The sequence below is a fragment of the Hippocampus zosterae genome, chromosome 21, assembly GCF_025434085.1.
Source record: "Hippocampus zosterae strain Florida chromosome 21, ASM2543408v3, whole genome shotgun sequence".
NCBI classification, from domain to species: Eukaryota; Metazoa; Chordata; class Actinopteri; order Syngnathiformes; family Syngnathidae; genus Hippocampus; species Hippocampus zosterae.
This window is the reverse complement of record NC_067471.1, coordinates 6,627,430-6,649,378: the sequence shown is the minus strand read 5'-3', so window position 1 is coordinate 6,649,378 and position 21,949 is coordinate 6,627,430. Positions and strand designations below refer to the sequence as shown.

The 21,949-nt window shown below is 48.1% G+C and overlaps 1 protein-coding gene across 4 annotated transcripts in view; it reads right to left on the bottom strand.

Annotated features, from left to right (window-relative positions):
- The window catches only part of iqsec3a (IQ motif and Sec7 domain ArfGEF 3a), a 34,347-nt gene that overhangs the window by 7,666 nt on the left and 4,732 nt on the right, over nucleotides 1-21,949 (bottom strand). For all 4 annotated transcript variants that reach the window (XM_052055615.1, XM_052055612.1, XM_052055613.1 and 1 more), the window contains exons 2-8: nucleotides 19,450-19,530; nucleotides 13,082-13,592; nucleotides 9,027-10,180; nucleotides 5,825-5,986; nucleotides 4,069-4,191; nucleotides 1,940-2,106; nucleotides 853-992 (exon numbers count right to left, since the gene is read on the bottom strand). In XM_052055615.1, the coding sequence (XP_051911575.1) occupies nucleotides 853-992; nucleotides 1,940-2,106; nucleotides 4,069-4,191; nucleotides 5,825-5,986; nucleotides 9,027-10,180; nucleotides 13,082-13,592; nucleotides 19,450-19,530 (2,338 nt within the window). The remainder of the gene's footprint in view (nucleotides 1-852; nucleotides 993-1,939; nucleotides 2,107-4,068; nucleotides 4,192-5,824; nucleotides 5,987-9,026; nucleotides 10,181-13,081; nucleotides 13,593-19,449; nucleotides 19,531-21,949) is intronic.

Sequence of the window (21,949 nt, the reverse complement as noted above, 5' to 3'; positions counted from 1 at the left end):
TATTTGTCACTCCCATTTGAAGTTTAAAAACAAACAAAAGGGACTTGTAGCCCGCCCACAATAAACTTTTTTTTTCCTCCTGCTTTTTGTGGAGCTGACGGCTCCTTGTAGGCAGGTGGAGTCACTTCCTGTCTCAACGATCCATCACTTGGGGACTCTGACTACGCTCCCTTTCTGTCATCCGTTGGCTACCCATCCATCACTGACACATTTGGGCGAGGGGAGGGGGCGTGCGAGGCCAAATCGCAGCAGCAGACGGTGGGGCGAGGAAGATGGCAGCAATCTCAGTCTCAATATCATTGAGAAAGTCGACAGAAGGGGAGCGAGAGTAACTTTTTCCTCCGAGTCGTCGTTGAAAGGGAATAAGAGGAGGTGAAGAGTTCAGAAAGTTGGATTGCTGTTGAGTTTGAAAGCCCTCAGCACGCTAGGCGAGAAGATATATTGCTAAAGTGATGTTTGGCGCTGATCTTCACACAATTGGTGCTTCTGTTTTCGACCGCAAAAGCAGCACAGGTAGAGTTAGCTATTCCGGCTCGAGAAGCATTCAAAACATCTCACCCAAAACGGTCGGTAAGCATTCTGGGGCGAGTGGCGCTTGCGTAATGAGTTTGAGGTACTCATTTGCCTTCCAATGGATAACAAATGCGCTGCGCTAACACTACTTAAGCTAGGTGATAGTGATAAGGAGTGATGACTGTCTGGGCATGGAGCGCGCGCGAGTCCCGGCACTTGTGATAAATCGTCGTCGGGCACTCGGCTACGGCACCGCTCGATGGTTGTTGTCCAAGAAATGAGGCACAGAGCAAGTGGGGGGGGGGGGGGTACATGGAGGAGGGATTGGTGTCTCCTCACCGTTTTCATGCCAACGATGGATTGCTCCACCTTGGAGACGTAGGTGACGTGGTCCTCGTTGGAGCGCAGTTCTCTCATCTGTATTCTCTCGTAGATGCCCACCACCATGTCACGGGGGATGTCTGCCCCGTCGTCCACGCCTGAGAACGTGGGGGACAAATGTTGACACACATGCAATGCGGCAACCTTACATCAATGTCAGATGATTATAACGAAACAAGATGTTATTTCCTTTGAAGACAACAAATTCTAACCATCTATTTTTAAAGCCCTTGAAAAAAACTAAAATAAATATGGAGGCTTTTCGCTGAGCTTTTCCACTGCGCAACCATAATGCACTCTAAGGCAACCAGGTCTGGTGAAGCCGCTGTCCACACGCTGACTGTCAGGTCGGTCTTAAAAAAAAAAGTAATCTAACATCTTTCTCTGCACATACTCACGACTGACAACGAGGCGCTCAAAAGCGGCCACGCCAGCAGTTCAACAATTGAGCTTAACGTTTGTTTTTGCTCTTTATTTGGACAAAAATGTGCAAAATAAAATAAAAAAATACAAGATAGACTAATACTCCTCCTGCCTCACCTGTCCTCTGTTCAACCTCAGCTGTTTCTTGCTGTCTCCATTTAACGATGACAAGGGATCACGGGAGTGGAGGTTAATAGCCGAGTGAAGGGTTTACACCTGAGCGCGGCACGTGTCAAGCTGCCAGATGTTGCGGTACACTTCGCTCACCTCTGAATCAAGTTTTAAAAAGCCTATTAGGTCTGTTGAAGCCTTGGATGATTGGTTCAAATTATGTCGGCCTCCAAACTCAAGACAATTAATCAACCAATGTTGGGGCTTGGGGGTGGGGGATCCATGCCCGAAATGAGATTAATAACAAGGGTAGTGGATGGAGAGATGACACAAAAACTCCAAAGACAAATAGACCGTCTGGGACGGCGCGGCATATTTTCATTTGCGTAAAATGCCGGGATTGATTTTTCCGACTTGATTTGATCACCACGCGCCGCCTGGATGAATTTACTCAAGTCGGTGCACATGGAACTCCTGCGGGCCTGATTGATCGGCACTTTGTGTCGCCTACCTCTGAGGTTGCGTATGAAGTCCTCCAGCAGCATCTTGCGGTCGGGCTTGATGTTGGGACTGTACATGTCGGTGTTGAGCAGAATGATGGCGAAAGCCAGGATAAAGATGGTGTCGGGGTTGTGGAACTGCTGCACCACGTCGGGGTTGCACATACAGTAGCGCTGGCTGCAGAGAGGCACGAATAGAGCATTCGTTAGAATCTGGAAAAACATGGGCCTGACGTCGAATGCACGCTTTGGCCACAACACAAATAGCCTCGGCAGTCAAAAAACCAGAACGATACGCATTGCATGGAATTCACACAATTACCGTGCTCCATAATGAGCGTGAATGCCGACTCGCTACAAAATTGTGGTACAAGGGGGAAAAAAAAGGATTTTTCACACCATTCAAAAGATAAATGGCGTCGAAATATCGTGGAAGCAGATGAAAGCAAGTATGGATTTATGGCTTTCACTTGACGCTAAAATATTCCTCTCTGTGGCTTTAAAGCATATTTGTCCTATCGGGTGGAACACATCATACATCACGCGGCGCTCCAGTCGAAGTTTTTATGTCAAGTATCTGCACACTCGGAGAGCGTATCATACCGCAGCGCCGCAAGATTCTAACTCATCACCGAATATAGTCGGCCAATTGTGTGTCATCAAGAGGCCGCGGTCTGAAAGACCGTTCGTGTGTGTGTGCGCCGAGCGGAGAGGGATTATTTTAGTCAAATGGATAGAGTATGAAAATTCCCTAGCTCGAGGATAAATAATACAACAGTACAACGGCGTATGAGGAATCGGACAGCAAATCGAGAATGAAATGTGTGCATCGTGTAATAGTTCAGTTGAGCAGTCATAGGTTGCACACCGTAAGGCGTGGAGACGTTTTACAGGGCTGTTGAGCCGCGCAAAGTCTCTGTGGGATTTATTACGCTCGTTTTGGTATTCATCAAATACACAGAATGCAAGAGAGAGGCCAGCATATTTTTTTTAAATACGGAATATCTATTTTAATGTAGCACAACAATACAGGATTTTTGGGCCCGCTTACCATCCTTTGATTATCTTAAAAATCAACAGTATGCCTTTTAATCTGGTGCGACCTTTCAGTTTGTCGCATTTAATTCCGATTCCACTTACATCGCGAGTAGGCGTCCAGGTTTTTGTCATTTCGGTACTAGAACTACTCCCTGCTCCTGCGCCTAGGAATCGGTTTTTGTTGGCGTTTTACGGGGAGGTTGGAACGGATTAATCGCGCTTCCGTTCATTTTAGAGGGGAACGATGATGTGTGATCGTCATTTTCAATTTCCACAGAAGGAATTTGACACATCTTAAGGCACTACTGTATCCAGTATACCGCTGGAGATGCCGCGTGACTAAACCTTTTGTTGGATACGATTATGCAAATACACGGCGCATAAAAGAATAGCACGCACCATTTTGTTCATTCATTTCGGCCACTGACGCAGCAATCAGCAAAGCTTCTGCTACTTCCCATGCCCGCCACAATTTTTTTGGGAGATGGCGTCGATGTCCCCCTGTTTGTTTTGAGAGGCTCTTCTGATCTCAGTAGGGAGGGGAAGAGAGCGGGGGAGGGGGTTGGGTGCATGTTACGCAACATTGTTATTTATAAATCCTCAACCCTCTTTTGTTTTTGTGCCCTTTTCAAATCCTTCCCACATCCCCACCCCCTCCCCCTCAGGTTTGTTCCGCCCTCACGCCTCTGCTCTAACACGCAGATGCCCGGGCATTGCCGGTGCCAAGGTCCCTCGCCACACTTTTTGTTTACCTCCTTGTCGTGCACCTCGGGCAACTGTGACAGGTGGCCGTTCAGGCCCAGAGAAGCCAGACGGCGTCAACTCATGTTTATTTTGCGACCGTGATGGGGAACAAGAGGGAAGATGCAACACACAGTTGCGTGTTTCACATCGGAGCTTCAGTTTTTTTCCTTCATTTTGCAAAAAATGTAGTAAATTCCTGTACTGAAAATTCAAAATGAAACAATTCCCTACGAGGACAAAATGAAAAAGGGTTTTCCAATTTTACTTGATAAGCGCATGTGAAACCTGCCTGGGTCAAATGTACTTCTGAAATGACATTCATATCCTAGCAACAGTGCGCACATCAATTTCAAATGACCTGAAAGCCTCGATGAGACGCTCCACCTTCTGGGCTTCTCCCTGGACACGAATGTGGGCCTGGAATTTCCTCAGCGCGTCGTCCAGCTCCATGCCGGAGAAATCCATCTCGTCCACCACGCAGCTGTGGAGGTAGCGTCGGTTGAGAGGAGGCGCGGAGTGAGCCAAACGTAATCAAGCGTGCGTCAGCACGACGGGATCGATGAGCCCGGGGGGATGCAGACTGGAGATAAGGGCTTCCTAATTCAACGCGCCGCACACTCGCACGCCGAGGAGGAGGAGGAGGAGGAACGGAGGAGGATAAAGATGCAGCTGGCAAGCAAACATGTGGGAAATCTCCCCGAGCGGAAAATCCTCCTCGTACCTGACAACTCAATCTTAATTACCTTAATTAAATTTTTTTTTTTTTTAAAGGAAAAAGTTTGTGACATGAGTTCACAAGAAGCTGGCTCCAATTTGGTTCAGGTGAAATGAGGTTTGCAAGTTTTAATGGACTTGAGAACTCATTTGTTTGTTTTTTTTCTTGCACTTTATTCAACCATCTTATATGTATTTTTGTTTCATTTTAGACATTGTCATGTTTTGTTTGTTGTAGTTATCTGCAAATATATATATTGAGGATTGAACTGATGAAATGATTATTTTACAGTGTATATATTATCTATACCATATGTTGTCCAAGCCTCCAATTCACTTTTTTGAAAATATATTGGAGCGTAGATGCGTCAGCTTAAGGGAAGAGTTTTCTGTTTTAGTTTAATATGACTGACCTGAACCTGCAGCAGAACCCACCGTGATTTTCCGCTTTTGGTGAAGCTTTAAATCCATTCGTGCTCTGGCTGTACTGGCGAGCGAGTGCTAACCTAACCTGGGAGTGTTAGTCTGCATCCCCCTCGATGTGTTTTAAATGTTTTGGAACAAAGTGTGTAGCTAATATTGTGGCTTTTTAATGTCTGATCCGACTTGACGGACTCCTCGTAACAGCGCCAACTCCCGTCACTTCCTCCCGCTTTATGTAACGTCAGATGGGATGCTCTCCAGCTGCGACCGCCCCCGCCTTCCCCCACTCCCACCCCACACACACACACATCCCAAACATGTCAGTACATACACAACTACGCAGGCTAGGGTGCAGCTGTCGGGCCTGAAAAATTGACGATTTTACGAAGCCGGCAGTCAGGCAGGCAGCGCAGCAAGGCATAAAAAGCAACACGGCACCAGATGGAAGCGTATTGTGAGGCGAAAATGAGCGGACGGCCGCAGGGATGAAACTAGACAAGAATCTTACGGCTCAACATCCGTCAATGGAACTTGTCCCGCGGGACAAATCCATGACCACCATTTGGCTTAATTGACTTTGCGACGTTTTAATGCGAGTGGTTTATGCTTACGGAAACGTGTGGGGAATGAAGCATCGTCGGCACGCCGCAGGGGACACATTAGAGGTCAAACCAACACAACATCGGGTTCACTTAGACTGATATTAAAACATATCTGTGACCTTGCCGATATTAAAAGTGTACTCGGCAAAAGACAAATTGCTCAAAAGACTGCGAAGGAGGAGCATCTTCCGTCCTCTTCGAAATGAATTGATTTATCACCATCTCAAAGCGGCCATTACCGAGATGCGAAAATGAGCGAGCGACCCAAAAAACAAAACACCAAAAAAAGGTCATTGAAATGCAAATGTTCGATCGGGTGAGATTTACATCCCCCTGTGGCAACGGAGGCGAGCTCATACGAAGGCGTCCACTCACTCGAGGACGTCCCTGTTGAAGGGCTTCTTGCTGTTGCCCAGGAACTCGCCGATCATCTGCCGACTCAGACCCTTCCTCTGGAGCAGGAAGTGGGCAACGCCGATGGGCGTGTCCGGGATGAAGCCACGCGAGATCAGGAACTGAAGGCCCTTGTCGGGATTCCTGGTAAAAATTGGGGAGAAGAAACATGTGTTTTCACTCCGTGCATAATCCTATGACAGTATAGAAGCTTTTCAGTAGCATGTTAGCAACTAGCCACAAGGGTGAAAAAAACAAGGTTTCAGATTCTTATTTGAGTTTTAAGATCATGTTTTAAATGAAAACGTTGCTCATCAAACGGTTCCGAGTCCCAGTGTCCGCTGTATTTATAAAGCCATTAGACACGTGCGGAGGAAGGAAGGAGAGATGCTCCAGGGAGACGAGCGTGTGAATGCCGTCACCCGCCCTCTGCGTTCTCCCTTTATGTAACAACGCGGCTGTCCCAACTAATGGGTTTAGCTAGGTGAGGATAGATGGGGCGGAGGGGGGGGGGGGGGGGGGGGGGGGGGGGGGGGGATAAAGGGCAAGGGGGAGGCTACGAGAGGACCAGACAGAGCAGATGTGAGCAAATGGCAGCATGAGCTCGCTGGCGGTCTCGGCTCTGAAAGCATATGCTCGCCCACTCTCCTGACGGCTGACGTGTCGCTGAGCGAATTTGGCAGATTACTTGATGTTTTCCCAACACGGGCGCCAATCCCACACGCTGAATATCATTTGCGATGGCAAATGGGATGAGGTGGAGGTGGAGGGGAGGGGGCAAATTCGAAAACGAATTGAGGATAAGTGGTGCAGAATGAGGGAGAGACAATCCTGGCAAAGTGAGGATCAATATTGTGATTGCTGCATCGCATCACGAGCGCTTTGGAGTGTTCTGATGAGCTCAGTTTGCTACATTTGATTGTTGATTGGACTGTTTTCGAGCATTTCAAAGCGACAACTCGGGTTTTGTTTTGGGTTTTTTTGGAAACACAAATCCCGTGTGAACATGCAGTGTGACGAGGGCCACCGCGTCGGGTTCCGTGAGAAAACTGGCTTTGCCCAGCTCACCATGTGGATGCAGGCGATTGCAATTACACATCACAGGGTCTTTAACATGGCGGAATCGGGGGGGGGGGGGGGGGGGGGGGGCACAAAATGATATCTTCCCCTCGCTAATTCGTATTGATCCACGTGCTTTAAATGTACAGCGCATAATATTGACTGAAAGCCAACAGCGGCACTCTGCAAAGCACTCCGTCCGTGTTATGATCATCTGATGTCGAGTCATCGTGATGTTTTTCGTCGTTGCCCACTCAGATGGTGACTCAGCACAGCTTGAGTGGAGGGGAAAGGTCAATTAAAGGAGCAGTGGATGTCACACGGGAAGCGCAATGTGTCACCCCAACGTCGGCCTCCCACTAGCAGCCTCTTCATTGGCCTTGACAATCCCCCCCGCCTTTCCGCCGCCATTGTAAGTGCATCAATGCTCAACGTTGTCTGCCTCGCTATCTTTTTGTCTGCCTCCATTTCATACGTGCAAAACTTTTTTTTCTGCTTTGAAGCAGAGAGCAAGCTATCAAGTCACGAAAGCGACATCTTGTCCTGTGTTCGAGTGTCATTTCTAATGGAAAAATTGATCAAATGCTAACGTGCTAACAGCTGGCACACCAACAGACAAAAATACTCGAGTACTGACCGCTCAAATGCCCCCGAGTGAGCTGTACAGTTTGTTAGATGACTTTTATTCGAATGAGAATTGCTAAGATGCTAGCCGTCTAGCATTAGCATCGGCTGCCATTTGGGTGGAATTAAGTCACCTCAAGTTTCAAAGTGTTAAAAATGTTTTTAGAACAATCATGACTTCATAATGACTCTCAGCGATGTACATTTTGGAGAAGCCTGTGTTGTTCCCCATAAATAGCACTTAAAATGTTAATATTCTGAAGTGCGTAAACCCTTTGATATTGATGACACTCCTCCTGCCTCCTCCCGCATTCCTCTTGTTCCAAGCGTCACGCTTGCGAAGCACAACTTAATCGGCTTTACGCTCGGCTTTTTATTGCCTCTTCCAGATTTGTGTGAGGAGTCTTAATTGGGGCAATATCGCTGTGAAATCTTGTCGGCGGCTCCCGGAGGATCCATCTCGACAAGGAGCTTTTGACAGACATGTTGCCGTGACAACACCACAGCCCATGATGGGGGCGGGGGGGACATTAACGACATTTCGAGCCGGAGGTGATGAGCCACGCTTCGCCGAAGGAGTTTCAAATTACATCCTGAATTGCACAGCGACGATCGCTAATGACCACTTGAGCTTCTTGCATACGGTTTGCGGATTGGCCTCTAATTTAATCCAACTTCATTTGCGAGACAACCAATATGACCGTAACGTTATATTAATGGGGTCCCACTCAGCAATATTTACTGTACATTTATAGACGTACTTTTTTTTTTTTGCAACATTTTTTGTAAGAGGGAAGACTGCACTGGTTTTTAGTAGTAAACGACATTGATTTTTGCTGCAGTTGAATTGCACGGTGTACCTAATGAAGTGGCCAGTCAGAGCAATGCCATGTTACGCAACTAACTTTACTGCCTCCAGTCCAACGGAGCGTGACACGTTTCATGCGGGCGTCTTCCGCCCTCGTGCACTCGTCGCCATGGCAACACCCCCACATCTCCCAGGTCGATCGCCGCCACGCGAGAAACCACTTTGGTCTCGTCCGTCACGACTCTTCACGTCCGACCGCCTGCTGCCATCTTCCCCTTTCAGTCGCCGATGTGAAATGAAACGGACAGCAGACACTTGAAGGGACTTCTAAGAACGATTGCATGACCCTAATCCGCGCCGCATTCGCATCCGTGCAAGGACTTGAGCTCTTTTAGAAGTGGGATAGCTCTCTGACTAAGAATCATGAAGCAGTGGTTACTAGGGGAGAGTGAAGTATTCAAAACCTGCACTTCACTCAAAGTGACTCTTTTTCTCCATGTTTTTTACTCCTGAGCACCCCAAAATTCTCAATCGCCGTTGACCTTCCCTCTCTCGAGTGACGTCTTCATTTATGTCGCTTTGTCATCCGTGAAGCCTGAAAATAGTTATGAGCCTATTTTGACCAAGTACGGCGTAAAATGTACACATATCGTTTTCGGTTTCAATTTCAGACGGCTGAAAAGTCTTACTCACACATTGAAGAGGTTGAGGCCAATGCGGTAGAGGCGTTTCCGCATGACGTCGGTGGACAGCGTAGGAGACTTGCAGCTGGCGGGATTCTCGCACTGGTAGCGCGGCAGGCTAAGGATCATGGCCTGCAGAGCCTCTTTGGAGGAGGCCTCCGAAGTGGAGCGGACCTCCGTGGACGCGCTGCTGCTGCTCATCTGCTCCGAGCTGTTGTCGGCCGTCTCGGAGCCGCTGCGATCGAGCGGCTCGGGCATCGGTGGCGGAGGTTTAGGGGGCTCGGGGGGAGGCGGCGCCACCACCGTCGCCTCCTGCTGGGAAGCCATTTTGTCCAAGGGGGTGGAGGGTGGTAGGTCCTCCCCGGTGAGCTCTTCCTCACTGGGAGGGGGGGCAGGAAACTCCACATCCTGATCATAGAAGTCGATTTCTGGGGGAGTAGGGTGCTCTTGAGGTGGGGGAGGGGGATCCATAGGCTCAGCGGATGGGGGAGCTGGTGGTTCTTCAGGCGGGATAGACCGAGGAGTGGCGTTCGTTGCGATGGCTGCGGCTTCCTCTTGCTGGGCGCAGTTGCCCAGGGTGACAGACTCCATGACGGAAGACGAAACGCGGAAATTCTGGCTGTCGATCTGGACCGTCACGTCCCGGAAGGCCATCATGAGCTTGCTGGCGCTTTTGGACAGGTCGCTGGGGTCCAACGGGACTTGATGATTGGACGACTCTCCGACGACGCACCCGTCTCCTCCGCCCGCTGCCGCACTGAACTGATAAGTGCCGCCTTCTTGTAGCGAGCACATGGTCTTCAGGCTCCAGTTGCTGAGCGCGTCGTCGATGGACTTTGCCAGGGACTGGACTTGCTCGGTGAAGGAGTCCTCCAGGTCGGTCAGGCTGCCTCCCACCGTGGCGGGCAGCGACGGCGACCGCACCAGAGGGATGCCCGCCAAGTTGCAGCCTTCTGCCAGGGCCCGTTCGGCCGAGAAACCCTCGGTGTTCTGCACGCGCACCTTGCGCAGGGAAATGCGGCGCGGCAGGCGGCTCTCTAGCAGGGAGTTGCGGATCTTCTCAAAGTTCTTGCTGAGCTGGTACTGGCGGAAGGCGGTCTGGATCTTACAGGCGGCGCGGCGGGAAATGAGGTGGCCTCCGTATTTGTGCTCTAGCATTTCGATCTGGAAAGAAGGGATGGAGAGGAGATCAATTAATGTCTGATAAAACGGAGGACAGGCCGTACGCGTCAAGCTATCGTGGTGTCCCGCAAGTGAGGCCGAACGGGGACCGTGACGATGAACATCCTTAGTCTGATGTTATCGAGTCTCTGTGGGGCATTTGAGGGTGAATATCCAGAAAGAAAAAGGTCAGGATGAATGGATCTGAACAGGAAAAGGGAAGGACACCCTGTGGATGGGGTACATGAACGGAGGAAACGGAGAAGTCGCAGTTGAGTCGGACTGATCTCCACCCAACAGTCTGCTACGGCCTCACGGAAAAACAAAAGGCGCAGCCGTCTCACAGCTCATTTCCTCCGCAAACACAACTCCTAATCTCCGCCAAGTCCGCAGAGAGGTCCTTTAAATGGGTCTGAAAGCGAACGCGCCTGTTAATCTCGCCTGTGAAAGATGGCTGAACGTCTGTGGGAAACCGATAGACGTCACGTCGCCGCGCCGTTGTCTGGCGGACGCTCAAACACTTGAAGAACCCCCACACCCCCCTTCCTTCGCCGGAACAATCAAGGCCTGTGTATCTCTGGAAACACCCGAGTGCGGGCTCTTATCTTGGCAAGTCACATCTTTTGAGCCCCCCCCCCCCCACTCACTCCCAATCCTGCCCTTGTTAAGTCTTAATGGACGGTGATTCGTGTACTTCTGTTGCTGCGCCAAACCTCATTAGAGCTACAAGTGGAGGACGTGGTGGGGCGCTGAGATAACCGCGTTCAAGATACGTTGTGTGCAACAGAAGTAACGTGTCATTCGAAAGACGGGGATGCTGATGGGGTGACGGACTGACTCGAAATTACTCTTCCCCTTTGAACCCTTTCAGGGTCAGCGGTTGCTACAGTGGACATGTTATCATGTTGGGAGATTACAGGGTGCGTGAAAGGGTTAATTTAGTCAGAGAGGCTCGGGTCGTCAGGCATCAAAATTCGGCAACCCAAAGGTTTTTTGTTTTGTGTAAAGGCTCCCTTGAGCACCTCTGGAGAGGTGCCCTTGACTCAAAAAAAATATTAAAATTCTTCAGAGGTGCCCTTGACCGAATAAAAATTGTTTTTAAATGTGCCTCAACGTAAGATGGGTCAGGGATTCTGGAGAAAGCATTTGAGGACTCTTTGTCCCCGTCTGACACCCTCGGAATTACAGCCACCGGGTAGGTAGCAAAGAGGATTAAAACTAGCATTTAGACTCGGCAAATTAAGACTATTGCGCCAGACGGCAAAATGGCACGTGAACAGCGCGGCGGGGACAACGTAGGACGATTTGACGGGTAGGAAAGCCCCTCCCCGTCGGTAGCGAGCAGTCACTCGGGAGTCCTGATCACTTCACCAAGCGCTGATGGAGAGAGATTAATCTGCAGATCGCTGTTGCCGCCGGCCGGCCGGCCTCGCTCAATCGATTTTGAAGGGGCGGATTGAACCCGGCGCGGTAAACTAAGCTATAAGGGGGAAGCAAACGCCGCATTTTCAACAGGATACATAAACGGAGGGGGGGATAAAAGGAACACGTGAATATTTTCCAAAGACTTCAAAGCCACTTGGGCGGAAGATAATTGCAAGAAAAGCGAGGTTGGGGGAAGTTCACAATGATGACGGACCATTTAAAGCTCAAGTCCTTCCCATGCATCGCAACTACTTATGACTTATCCGGGTGCCAGGTGTGACGACTTTGTTTTCAAGTGTTTCGAGTCCAACCGGAGGTCAAGCCGTGTTACAAAACAACTAAAACGCTGGTCTATGAATCATCGCTCCCAAGTACTGGGCGTTACGACACACACGAGACGGACGGCCGAACCGAGAGCGCATCCGGGGTCATTAGCTTGCGCTCGTGCAAATGGCTCAAAGCGGAGAAAACAGCTGCGTGATTAACGAGCCAATTACGCAACGGCAAGAAGTGGGACGCCACACCGCATCGTGCCAAGCCGAGACGATAATTACAACAGCTGACGTTATTGTTTTGCCTATGAATCTTTGGCAATGATGAGGGACGGTAATTACTTCGGAAAACAGTGTCATGGCTAAAAAGAACGCGATATGTTTCATTTTTAACATCAACCTGTCACGCTGTACCTTTGCCAAGCAAGGATGCCTCCCAAATAACTTGACCTGTGACCCCATTGGATATTTACTGCCTCTTTACTTTTGTTTCAGCGCCACATGGCTAAGGTATCATCTTCCCTGCACTTCTAATTTGTCCAAAATTGATTGGAGGCATCCATTCCACACGCGCTTCTCTCCACGGACAGGAAGTCGATGGAAGCAATTTACGTCTCTCTTGTCGTGACGACGCCGCAAAAAAAAAAACCCAAAGGTAAGCGTTCTACTCCGGAAACAGGAAGTTGCCTCGGAGCAAAAGTAAGACATAAAGCGGGCAACTACATTGTGATTCTATTTCCTTACCTGCATGGAGATCTCCGGAGATGAGCAGAGTTAGTCGACGGACGTAAAACAATACAAGGCAAACGGCTGATGAGGGTCCGGGAAATGGAGATGGGACGATTGGATGACAGCGTGTATGGAAAGACAAAGACGGCATGAGCGGCAGCGCGCGCTTGCACGGGTGTTCATATTTTCAGAGACACTCATCGGTACGGTGCAAGATGGGGGAGACAATCATGTGATCCAGAAGTGGCAGAGAGCAGACTAAAGAATTCTGAAAAAAAATATTCATTAAAGCATTCAACATCGTAATGGGTAGGGGGAGAAGCATGATGCAGATCCATGCTGGTGATGATGATGATGATGATGATGTTGAAGCAGAAACGATTTGGCTAGTCCACTGGCGCCAAAAGACAAGAACAGAAAAACCTCTGGGGTTCCACACACGCACCAGGTTATAGCCCCATCCCAAGCACACCCCTACCTGCTTGTTTTTGAGGTCAAGCGAGAGCTCATAGTCGGAGGTGGCCGAGTGCGAGCCGGCCCCGTTGCGTTGCAACCTCCGGGGCGACGCCGTGTGGTGGAGGCTGGCTCTCCTCGCCGTGCTGCTCCCTTTTGCTCCTTCACCTTCCTCCTCCTCCTTGTCTTCCTCCTCGTGCGCTTCTTCTTCTTCTTCTACTTCAGCCTCTTCCTGGGCATCCTCGACATTCCGCTTGCCCTTGGCTTCCTGCTCATCCGTCCCTTTTTGCTCCCCGGTTTCCCGCGCCTCCTCCTCGGCCGGGGCATCAAATTGAGGCTCGGGTTCGGGCTCGGCTTCCGTCTGGCGCACAGGTCCGGGTTCGGGTTCAGGCGGGGGCTGCGTCTGCGCCTGGTTCGGGTCGCGCTCGGGTGACGCCTCTTGTTGGGGCTGCGGTTGTGACGGGGCCTCACTCTGCAGCTCCCCCTCTCCTCCCTTCCCTTCCTCCCCCAATGACGGGTCTGGAGAAAGGTCATCGCTGCAGAAAGGAGGAGAAAAGGCAGAGTGAGGTGGCTTGCCGCATCCGCCATGACCTCTTCTCTCTCTCTCTCTCTCTCTCCTGGGATGCAAGTGGCGAGATGAGGGGCCCTGTCATTTTTTTTACAACTATTTTGACTGTGCTTGACAGACAGAGACAACGTGGAAGGAAAGGACGCAGCTGTAAAAAAAGCCCACAAGGTTGGTGCACGAAAAGTTGGATGGAAAAGAAATAGAGCAGCAACATCTTCAGGAAAAAAAGAAAGGTGAAACTGACAGCCAGTTGCACACAAAATTACAAAGCAGGACGGGCATGCACAACTCATACAAAGTGTGTGCTTTCGTTTTGTCCGTCGGCCCATTTTAGAAGTTTCGTAACAAATGAACAAAAGTACAACCTAACATTGATCCTAGACAACATGGTTGTTTGAACACTAACGCTATATTGTGCGTACTCATTTTTTTTTCAGTGCTTTCCACCTGACCAACTTGCTGGATTTGACGCCCAAATCGCCCCGAAAAAGGGAAATTCACGCTGAAATGTCGCTATTTAGACACAGCGCAGTTGCCAGAACACGACACCCACGGATTTGCTCCGAGTGCCGCCGGCCTGCTGGCACATCACGACGCAAGATGGCGGGCGACCTGCCGGCGACACGCTCGTCGGCCAACGCCGAACCTTTGGACGACACCTCGTTTGGATGAGTCGAAATGTGCCTCCCTCATTCTCGGCGTCTGCGCACATGGCGGAGCTTTAGCTCGCGCAGGAAAGTATCTGTAATGGGCTCAAGCGGAGATCCTTCGAAAATAGACGTACGTGGGATGAATAATGGAGAGTGAAATAAAGTGGCTTCTTCACTCAGCTGCAGGTGAGCAAAAAATAGACACGGTAGAGCTGGGCGGGATCCAAAGACGTCTTTTTGAAAGGGTAGCCTGCTATATGTCGACTTGCCGTCTTTTCAAATGAAGCCCTGCCGTTTTCAAAGCGGCCGGTTGTGCGAGAGAGAAATTTCTAATTACATAATGCCGTTCCAGGCAACACCTCTCGGCTTCTTTTTCTTTCTTGCTTCGATTTCAATTTCCTTCCGTTTTCTTTTTCACTTGGGTGGCTGCTCGTGTATTAGTTTATATGTTGTGGTTATTGCCACCGTGACAACCTAATTTTCCTCAGGGAATAAATAAAATCTTTTTTTTTTTTAATAATAATAAAGGCCGGTCTGATGGGCCCAGCGTGAAAGGGGCGAAACGAATCACCGAGCGTGCAAACTGAAATGTGCGCCCACATGTGTGCTTATTTACACGCCTCGGCTGGAAAGTCAGAACTGAGCGTTCGCTTTGCCCCGTATTCTCTTCACGGAGGCTGTCAAGCCGCCCGCTGTCCATCCTTCACGTCCGCCGCTCCGGAAGGAAGATTTAGCGCCTCCGCGTGTCGGACGGGGCCGACGAGGGCGAAGACGGACGAGCGCGCTGGCCTCCGTACGCCTGACTTGCAATACAATCGCGCTCGCTTTTGATTCCGAGACGTGAATTGGGTTCATTTTGAAGCTGCGTCTTGTCGCTTGGACTAAATCTCTTCTCCCATCCCCCTCTTATGTACAGTATCTCCTGCCCCTCGCTGCGAATGACTCATGCGGAGAGGAAGCTTCTGCATTCATAAGCATCTCTTTGCTCGTACGCTCAGAGATGGCGACGTACTTGCCCCGGTCGGCCTTGACTCCGTTTGAAGCGCCAAGAACGGGGAGGACGGCAAACCAGGCCGGGAAAATATTCCATCGGACTGCAGTGGAACGTACTCATAGACTCCGATAGGAAAGTAGTCCTTGTTCCACCCTCTCTCTCTCTCTCTCTGGTATTGTATTATCACTTTGCTTTGAAACAAGACACGGAACCGAAGGTAGCGGGGGCGGCAGTCGCAGAAGGCAAATGATAAATGTGTGCAAAAATGACCTCTACCGAAAGCACGTCTTGGAAATAAGCCACCAAGTTTTTTGTCTTACTTCATCTCTACGTCTTCTCAAAGACCTTATCGTGCCTCGAGCGCACACGAGGGTAAACATTTTTTTCCCTTCGCAGCATCAATTCCGGCGGTGAGTCACCTAACCTGCTGTCGACCTCTCGTTTTTTTGTTTAAAAAAAAAAGCGCGCACACACCGCGTTCCCGAAAAGCCAACATTATAGGTCATCAGATTTTTAGAACGAGAAAAACGGTAACCCCGAGCGCGAAAATCAGCAGTAGCCATCTCGTGCGATGAATCATTAAAATGACGACTCCGTGACGGAGACGCTGATCAATAACTCGCTCGGGCGACCTCGTAAATAACACTCTTTAGCAAAGTAGCCGTAAAAAAACCAAAGTGAATCTGTGTTTTAAGATTTCATCTATAGCAGCCGGCAAAAGACTGGGGAGGTTCCTAATCCATGTGCATATTTCTCCCTGTCGTCGAGTAAAACGCCAGAAAGCGCAGCTGTGTACGTGCACCAGCTGCTAGAAATAAGATTTATTCGGGTACCAGGAAGCTCGTGTTTTTGTTTTGTTTGCGCACCTGCGTACGCCGTCACCCCCCCGTCTTGGAGCTCGTATTCCCATTTTACAAGTTAAAGCTCGCGGCTAACGCGTGCTTCAACAGTGGTTGCATGGGGACGGCTCCAACAAACAAGCACGCGGCCCCCTACCCACACTGCGCTCGCGTTGGTCCTATTAATATTCATTTTCATTCTTTTTACATTTTCCCCCTCCCACTGCGGCTCTTCTTCCCTGGCGTCCGTTAACAGATAATTCGGGATGACAGGCTGAGCCAAAGCCGAGGCGACACCTGGAGTGACAGAGTGATGCTGCAAGCATGACTCAGCACAGGGGGAAAAAAAAAACCACGCAGCGGTTAGGCACTTGGTGTCAAAAGCGTGACACAGCCCCCCCCCAAAAAAAAATCAAAGAAAAAAATAAAAAGGACGCTGGCTGCTTTTTTTGAACCCTTTCGATGACAGCGATAACTACAGTGGACGGCGTCCCAGGTTACAGGGTGCACGTTTGTGTCGCACAGGCGCTTTTTATTTATTTTCGGAAGAAAAATTGCGCAGCACAATGCAAAGCTGCTGCTCATATTTTGTCCCCGCTAACTAATCGGGTATGTATATATGTATCGCATTATTACTGTTGTATCAGTGACTTCAAGTGTATGGCTTTAGAAGGTGGAGCCTGGGCTGGTGAGTGACATGGGTGTCAGTGAATGAGAACGTAGAGTTGGCTGCTAAGGTGCTGAGTGAATCAATGGGGAGTACCAAGGTGCTTATTATGCGTTTGTTTTACTCGATAAAAGGATCGAGATCGCAGCAGGATACGGTCGAGTGGCGATACGCCTCATTAAATAAGCTAAAATCAATACGTTCTTGTTGTTGTGGTACACATTGTACTTTTATCTTCATCAAAGATTCGAGGCAGAGATTTTGCTCTTTTTGCTATCAAATTACTCCATTATTCATTGCAGCCCCGTTTCTCTTCACTTCTGTGATCTCAATGGCACACTCTTCCTCCGAGTCATTACAGCATACATAACGCCTAGTCAGCGCTTGGTTTTTTTTTTCTCCCCGAACTACCATTTCAGGCCCGGCTGTAGCTTCGGACGACGTACGTATACTTTGGGGCTACAAAGGACAATGTGAGGAATCACAAAGCTAAACGGGTAGAAGGCATCAGATGCTCGGCTGTTCAAAATGCGGGTCGTCAAATAAATTGGCACCCTCAGAGCACAGCAATTGTGTGTCTGCGGGCACTTGAAAAGAACAAAACTTTCTTTTGTGGTTGCTTTCTTCTCCCTCACATGCACAAAATGCATTGTACAGCGGCAGCATTGACGGTGCCTGCGCAATTGTTCCGAGTACCCCCGAGAGACAAATAAGACGCCACGTAATGACATTGGCTTCGACCGTAACTGTTGACTATGCCGAGCAGAGTATCATCCCAGAAGACAGTCAACGGGACTGATGTGTTTATTCTCCAGCCTGGCAGCACGAGGGAAGAGCCCCTGAGCTGCATTTGGCTTTATTAAAGGATTTTTTTTTTTTGCAAAGCCATTACAGCGTAGCCTGCACATGATAGTGTTTACTATTCAACAGTGCCGGAGGGAGAATTGAAAGGATTAGCACGAGTGAGGAGGAAATCTGCAGAATATTTGTGATTGTACATTGTTTTTAGAATACATAACATACCTTATAGTGAGACTTTTAAAAAAAAAGTGATACAACATGGCACAATGTTGTCCAAACGATTCTTGATTTTTAATCTCGCAAATTATGAAAAAAGGTTGCTGTAAAGCGCGATACGAGTTGAGGCAGCAAAAAGGTTAAAACTGCTGATTCTGAGGCAGGGAAGATGCAGCGCACGCACGCAGGAGACGCTGCCGCAAAGTCATCAAAACGTTTTGCTTTTATGAAATCTCTTCTGTGTTCAAACCCACCGCCCCCTCCTCCTCCTTTTGGGGCTCACGTAACAAGGTGGCGATAAGCTGCGGAATGGAGAGGGAAGAGAAACCTTCAGATGTGATGAGCACCTTTCTGATGCCGGCGATGAAATGTGTGGGTTGGTCAAAGCGAGCCTCGGGCTGCTCATAAGATGACTAATTAAGAGTAACTCAATGCTGAGGGTTTCAATACGAATTCAGGCCAACGCGGCTCCCTCAGGCCATTTTTAAACAGCTGACTGGATGAGCCCATGAGGAAGATGGCAACATCCCCACTCCTGATTGGCTGAAGGGGTGGGAAGGGGGAGGACCTTTTAGTTTTAGTCAGCATTAAAAAATACATTTTTTTTTTCAAAATTGTTCCCCAATCTTATTTATATCGAATACTGAAGCCATAAATTGCGTGAGTGACATAAGACTTCCTTATGACCGTTCGACAATGATTTTGATTAAGACGTTTAAAAAAATAAATGAATAAAATCACAGCAACATTTCTGAACTTGGTGAACGTGTGACTATATCTGTGAGGGCGTAAAACACAGAAGAACAATTGAAAAGTACTTTATCTTCCCGGTATGTCAGGTATGCCACATCCACTGATGCACACATAAGACAAGGAGCTACATTCTAACCACTGCCAAGCAAAAAAAAAAAAAAAAACATGCAACATTTTTTTTCTGTGCCTCCACATGAACACAGATGCATTACATGTGCTCACCACCACTTTCCAGCATGAGACCCCACCCTACAAACACACACGCAGCACACACATCAATGGCCACGCCCACCCACCCCATTACACAAATATTATTTGTGGTGGTTGAAAAATAACAATAAATCGGACACTCAACGTGACCACAGTGGACAGACAAAAGGCCCGCATGGCGTGAGCATGGACGCATTATGGACAAGATGAGGTGCGGCGCTTTGGGAGTGCGTGTGTGGGAGGGAGGAGCGAGTGGGAGCGGGCGGGGGGGTTGTGATGATGCGTGAAATCACGGACAACAAGGCGGAAATCAACAATAAAACAGCATTTGGAAGAAAGGGGGAGGGGGACAAGATATGATCATAAAACAACAACAACAGAAAAAAAGTCCTGCTTTGAGGTGGTTTGCAAGTTCGATCTCGATAAGCGGTTTATATCGTTTCAGGGCAGATGCTTGTCATGATAAGCCAGCATTAGCCTATCGGCTAGCTCTGACAAGAGAGAGAAAAAGAAAAAATAATAATAATAATTTTGGTGCAGCGAGGAGCTCAATTGCGATCGATTTTTGGTCGGATGAATCACTCAGTTAAAAAAATTAAAACAAACCACCTCAGCAGAGTACCCGGGGCTAGTTGTGTCATTTTCCAAACATGGCGACTAGTTGCGAGTACATCTAAGATACACAAGTGTCTTACCTGGGGACACAGGCGGACGACGCCTCGCCCTCGGGAGCCTCCGGGGCCGGGCAGCAGAACTGATGGAGCACCGTTTGGTTGCTGGGTAAATAAAAAGCAGAAACGAGGATTCAGACGAGGGAGACGGGACGGCGTCGCCATGGTGACAGACACAAAAGACTTTCTGCTCTTCGCTGAGACGAAAAAAACAAAAGTGAATGAGCTACTGGGACGTTTTGTCTTCTCCAAAGAAGATAAATAACGGTTGTTGCCAGTAGTGGAATAGCAGTAACATCCTTCAATTTACAAACAGTCTAGACACTTTTCGGTTAGGGGATTATTGTGCTACTTTGGACCGCCACTTATTTTTGAGGAAATTTTTAGGTTCAACACGAAGTTGACGACTTGGGCAAGTCTTGAAATACTGTATACATTGCATACACTAATTAATCTCACAAAGAAAATGCAAAGACGTGGCCTGGTCCGGTGAGTGGTGTGGGTGTCAGAAAATGAGACTGTAGTGCAATCATTTACTTAATGTCTATATCTATGCAAAGACACATTTGCCTCTCTCCACACACACACACACACACACGCTTGATCAATGCGCGACCCTGCTTCCTGTCCCTCCTCGTTTCTCCTGCCGGCCAAAACTGGCTAATACCGCCTGGACAGCGAAACCTCAAAACTCAGTCGTGTAATCAGAGAAGGAGAGAGGACGTGGGTGGCCTAATCTGAGCTGCTCGCTCCCACTGCGTTGCTTTAACCTCCCGTAACTAATGTGTTTCTGTGCGGCTCGCTGCTGTATCAATAGCCACCGTTTTCTCCGCTCATGAGGCCCCTAAACGGTGACACACAACACAGACACGCAGAACAGAAAAAGCAGGGTGAGAATGACATTTAGGGCCATGTTTGTGTCAGCTCAACCTCTGAAAGGCAATTAGCGCGTTTGTTACACGGCATTCACTTCTCAGATGTCAATTCCGCTGATGAGAATCTGGTTAAACAGTGCTGCCTAATGAATGAGGATGTGCCAAAAGGGAGAGAAATACATGGCGGTGGGGCAGGTATGTGTCAGGGGATTGCGCCAGGCCTTCCAAAGACATCACTCAGTTCACCCTAATAGCAACACACACACACACACACACACACACACACACACACACACAAATAGAGACATCTTAAAAAAGACTTGAAAGCTTTGCGTCAGTGCTTTGCTCTCAAGAGACTGAGTCGGATGGACAAAGAGCAAGCTTAAAAGCACCAGAAATATGTGTCTTTTGTCCTAGAAAGAAAGAAAGAAACGGGTTCAATGTCGGCACAGTTATCCTAGACAGAGCACACCATTTTATTGAGCTCTAAAATAGGAAATGCATTGTACAAAAATGATGAAATGAGCTCGGTTTCAACTCATACTTTTTCGACTTTAGTTGTCTTATAGAACTAAAAAAATTAATAAGGGAGCGGTCTTATAAAAAACTAAGGATTTGGCTCGCAGTTTAGCATTTTAATTGACGTTTTAATTAGCATTCCCGTGAGTCAGCATTTATAGCAGCTAGCTTAATTAGTCGTGACGAATTATTCGATTAAACCACTGCCCAATGTGGAAAAATATTGAATATTTTCCACATTGTTGTTAAACTTCAACAACAATAAAAGAATAAACGTATTTTACAGGCTTTATAAGTGCGAGAAGAAGATAAAATACCTGATATTGCGGATGTGAGCGCAGAGGCGCACTTTTGACTTCCGGGTTGCAAGGCAGACATTACAAATCTATCAACGCTCCTTTAATTATAATTTAAAAAAAAATAATACATTATAATATTATTTAAAAATAAGAAACCAACGTGACAAACATTGAAAATTAGCAAGCAGTTTATTTACAAATGATATTTTTTTTCAACAATTTACAAATATTTGTGATGACACAGCAGCGTTATCCCACTCATGTTAATTCAGCATTAGCAGCTAGCCTACTCTGTAAACAGTGATACGCTCGTCAATAAACGTGTGTAAAAGGCGAAAATATCTTTCATGCTCTTAAATGAAGTGCCAACAATGGTAAATTATGTTTGTTGCAAGATTTATGAGTGCTTTGTTTTATACTTGAAAATGCTTACACGAGGCATTACCAATCAAACCACGAACTATTCAGAATTTGAAACATTCCCCTTATCCCGAAAATTTAGATTCCTATATAACCAAAAAAAAACGTTTTTTTAAATATCTTCATCATTTCTTATTTTTTATGAAGTTTAAAAAAAATCGTAGCACATCATGTCATCACCCTCAACATCAAACAAGCATCCTCAGTCCAAAATTTTCACTCTCCTCAACAACCCAACTCCGCTCTTACAGGAAAATAAAAACTTGAAAGACTTTTTCAAGAGCGAAGAGAAACAGAACCGACGTTTAAAGAAAGCCAGAGCGTGGGGAGCTCGGGGAATGGACCAGACTACTTTTTGGAGTTCATTCGCCGTCCACGGACAGGCACTGATTTATTGCAGTGAAGTTTGGG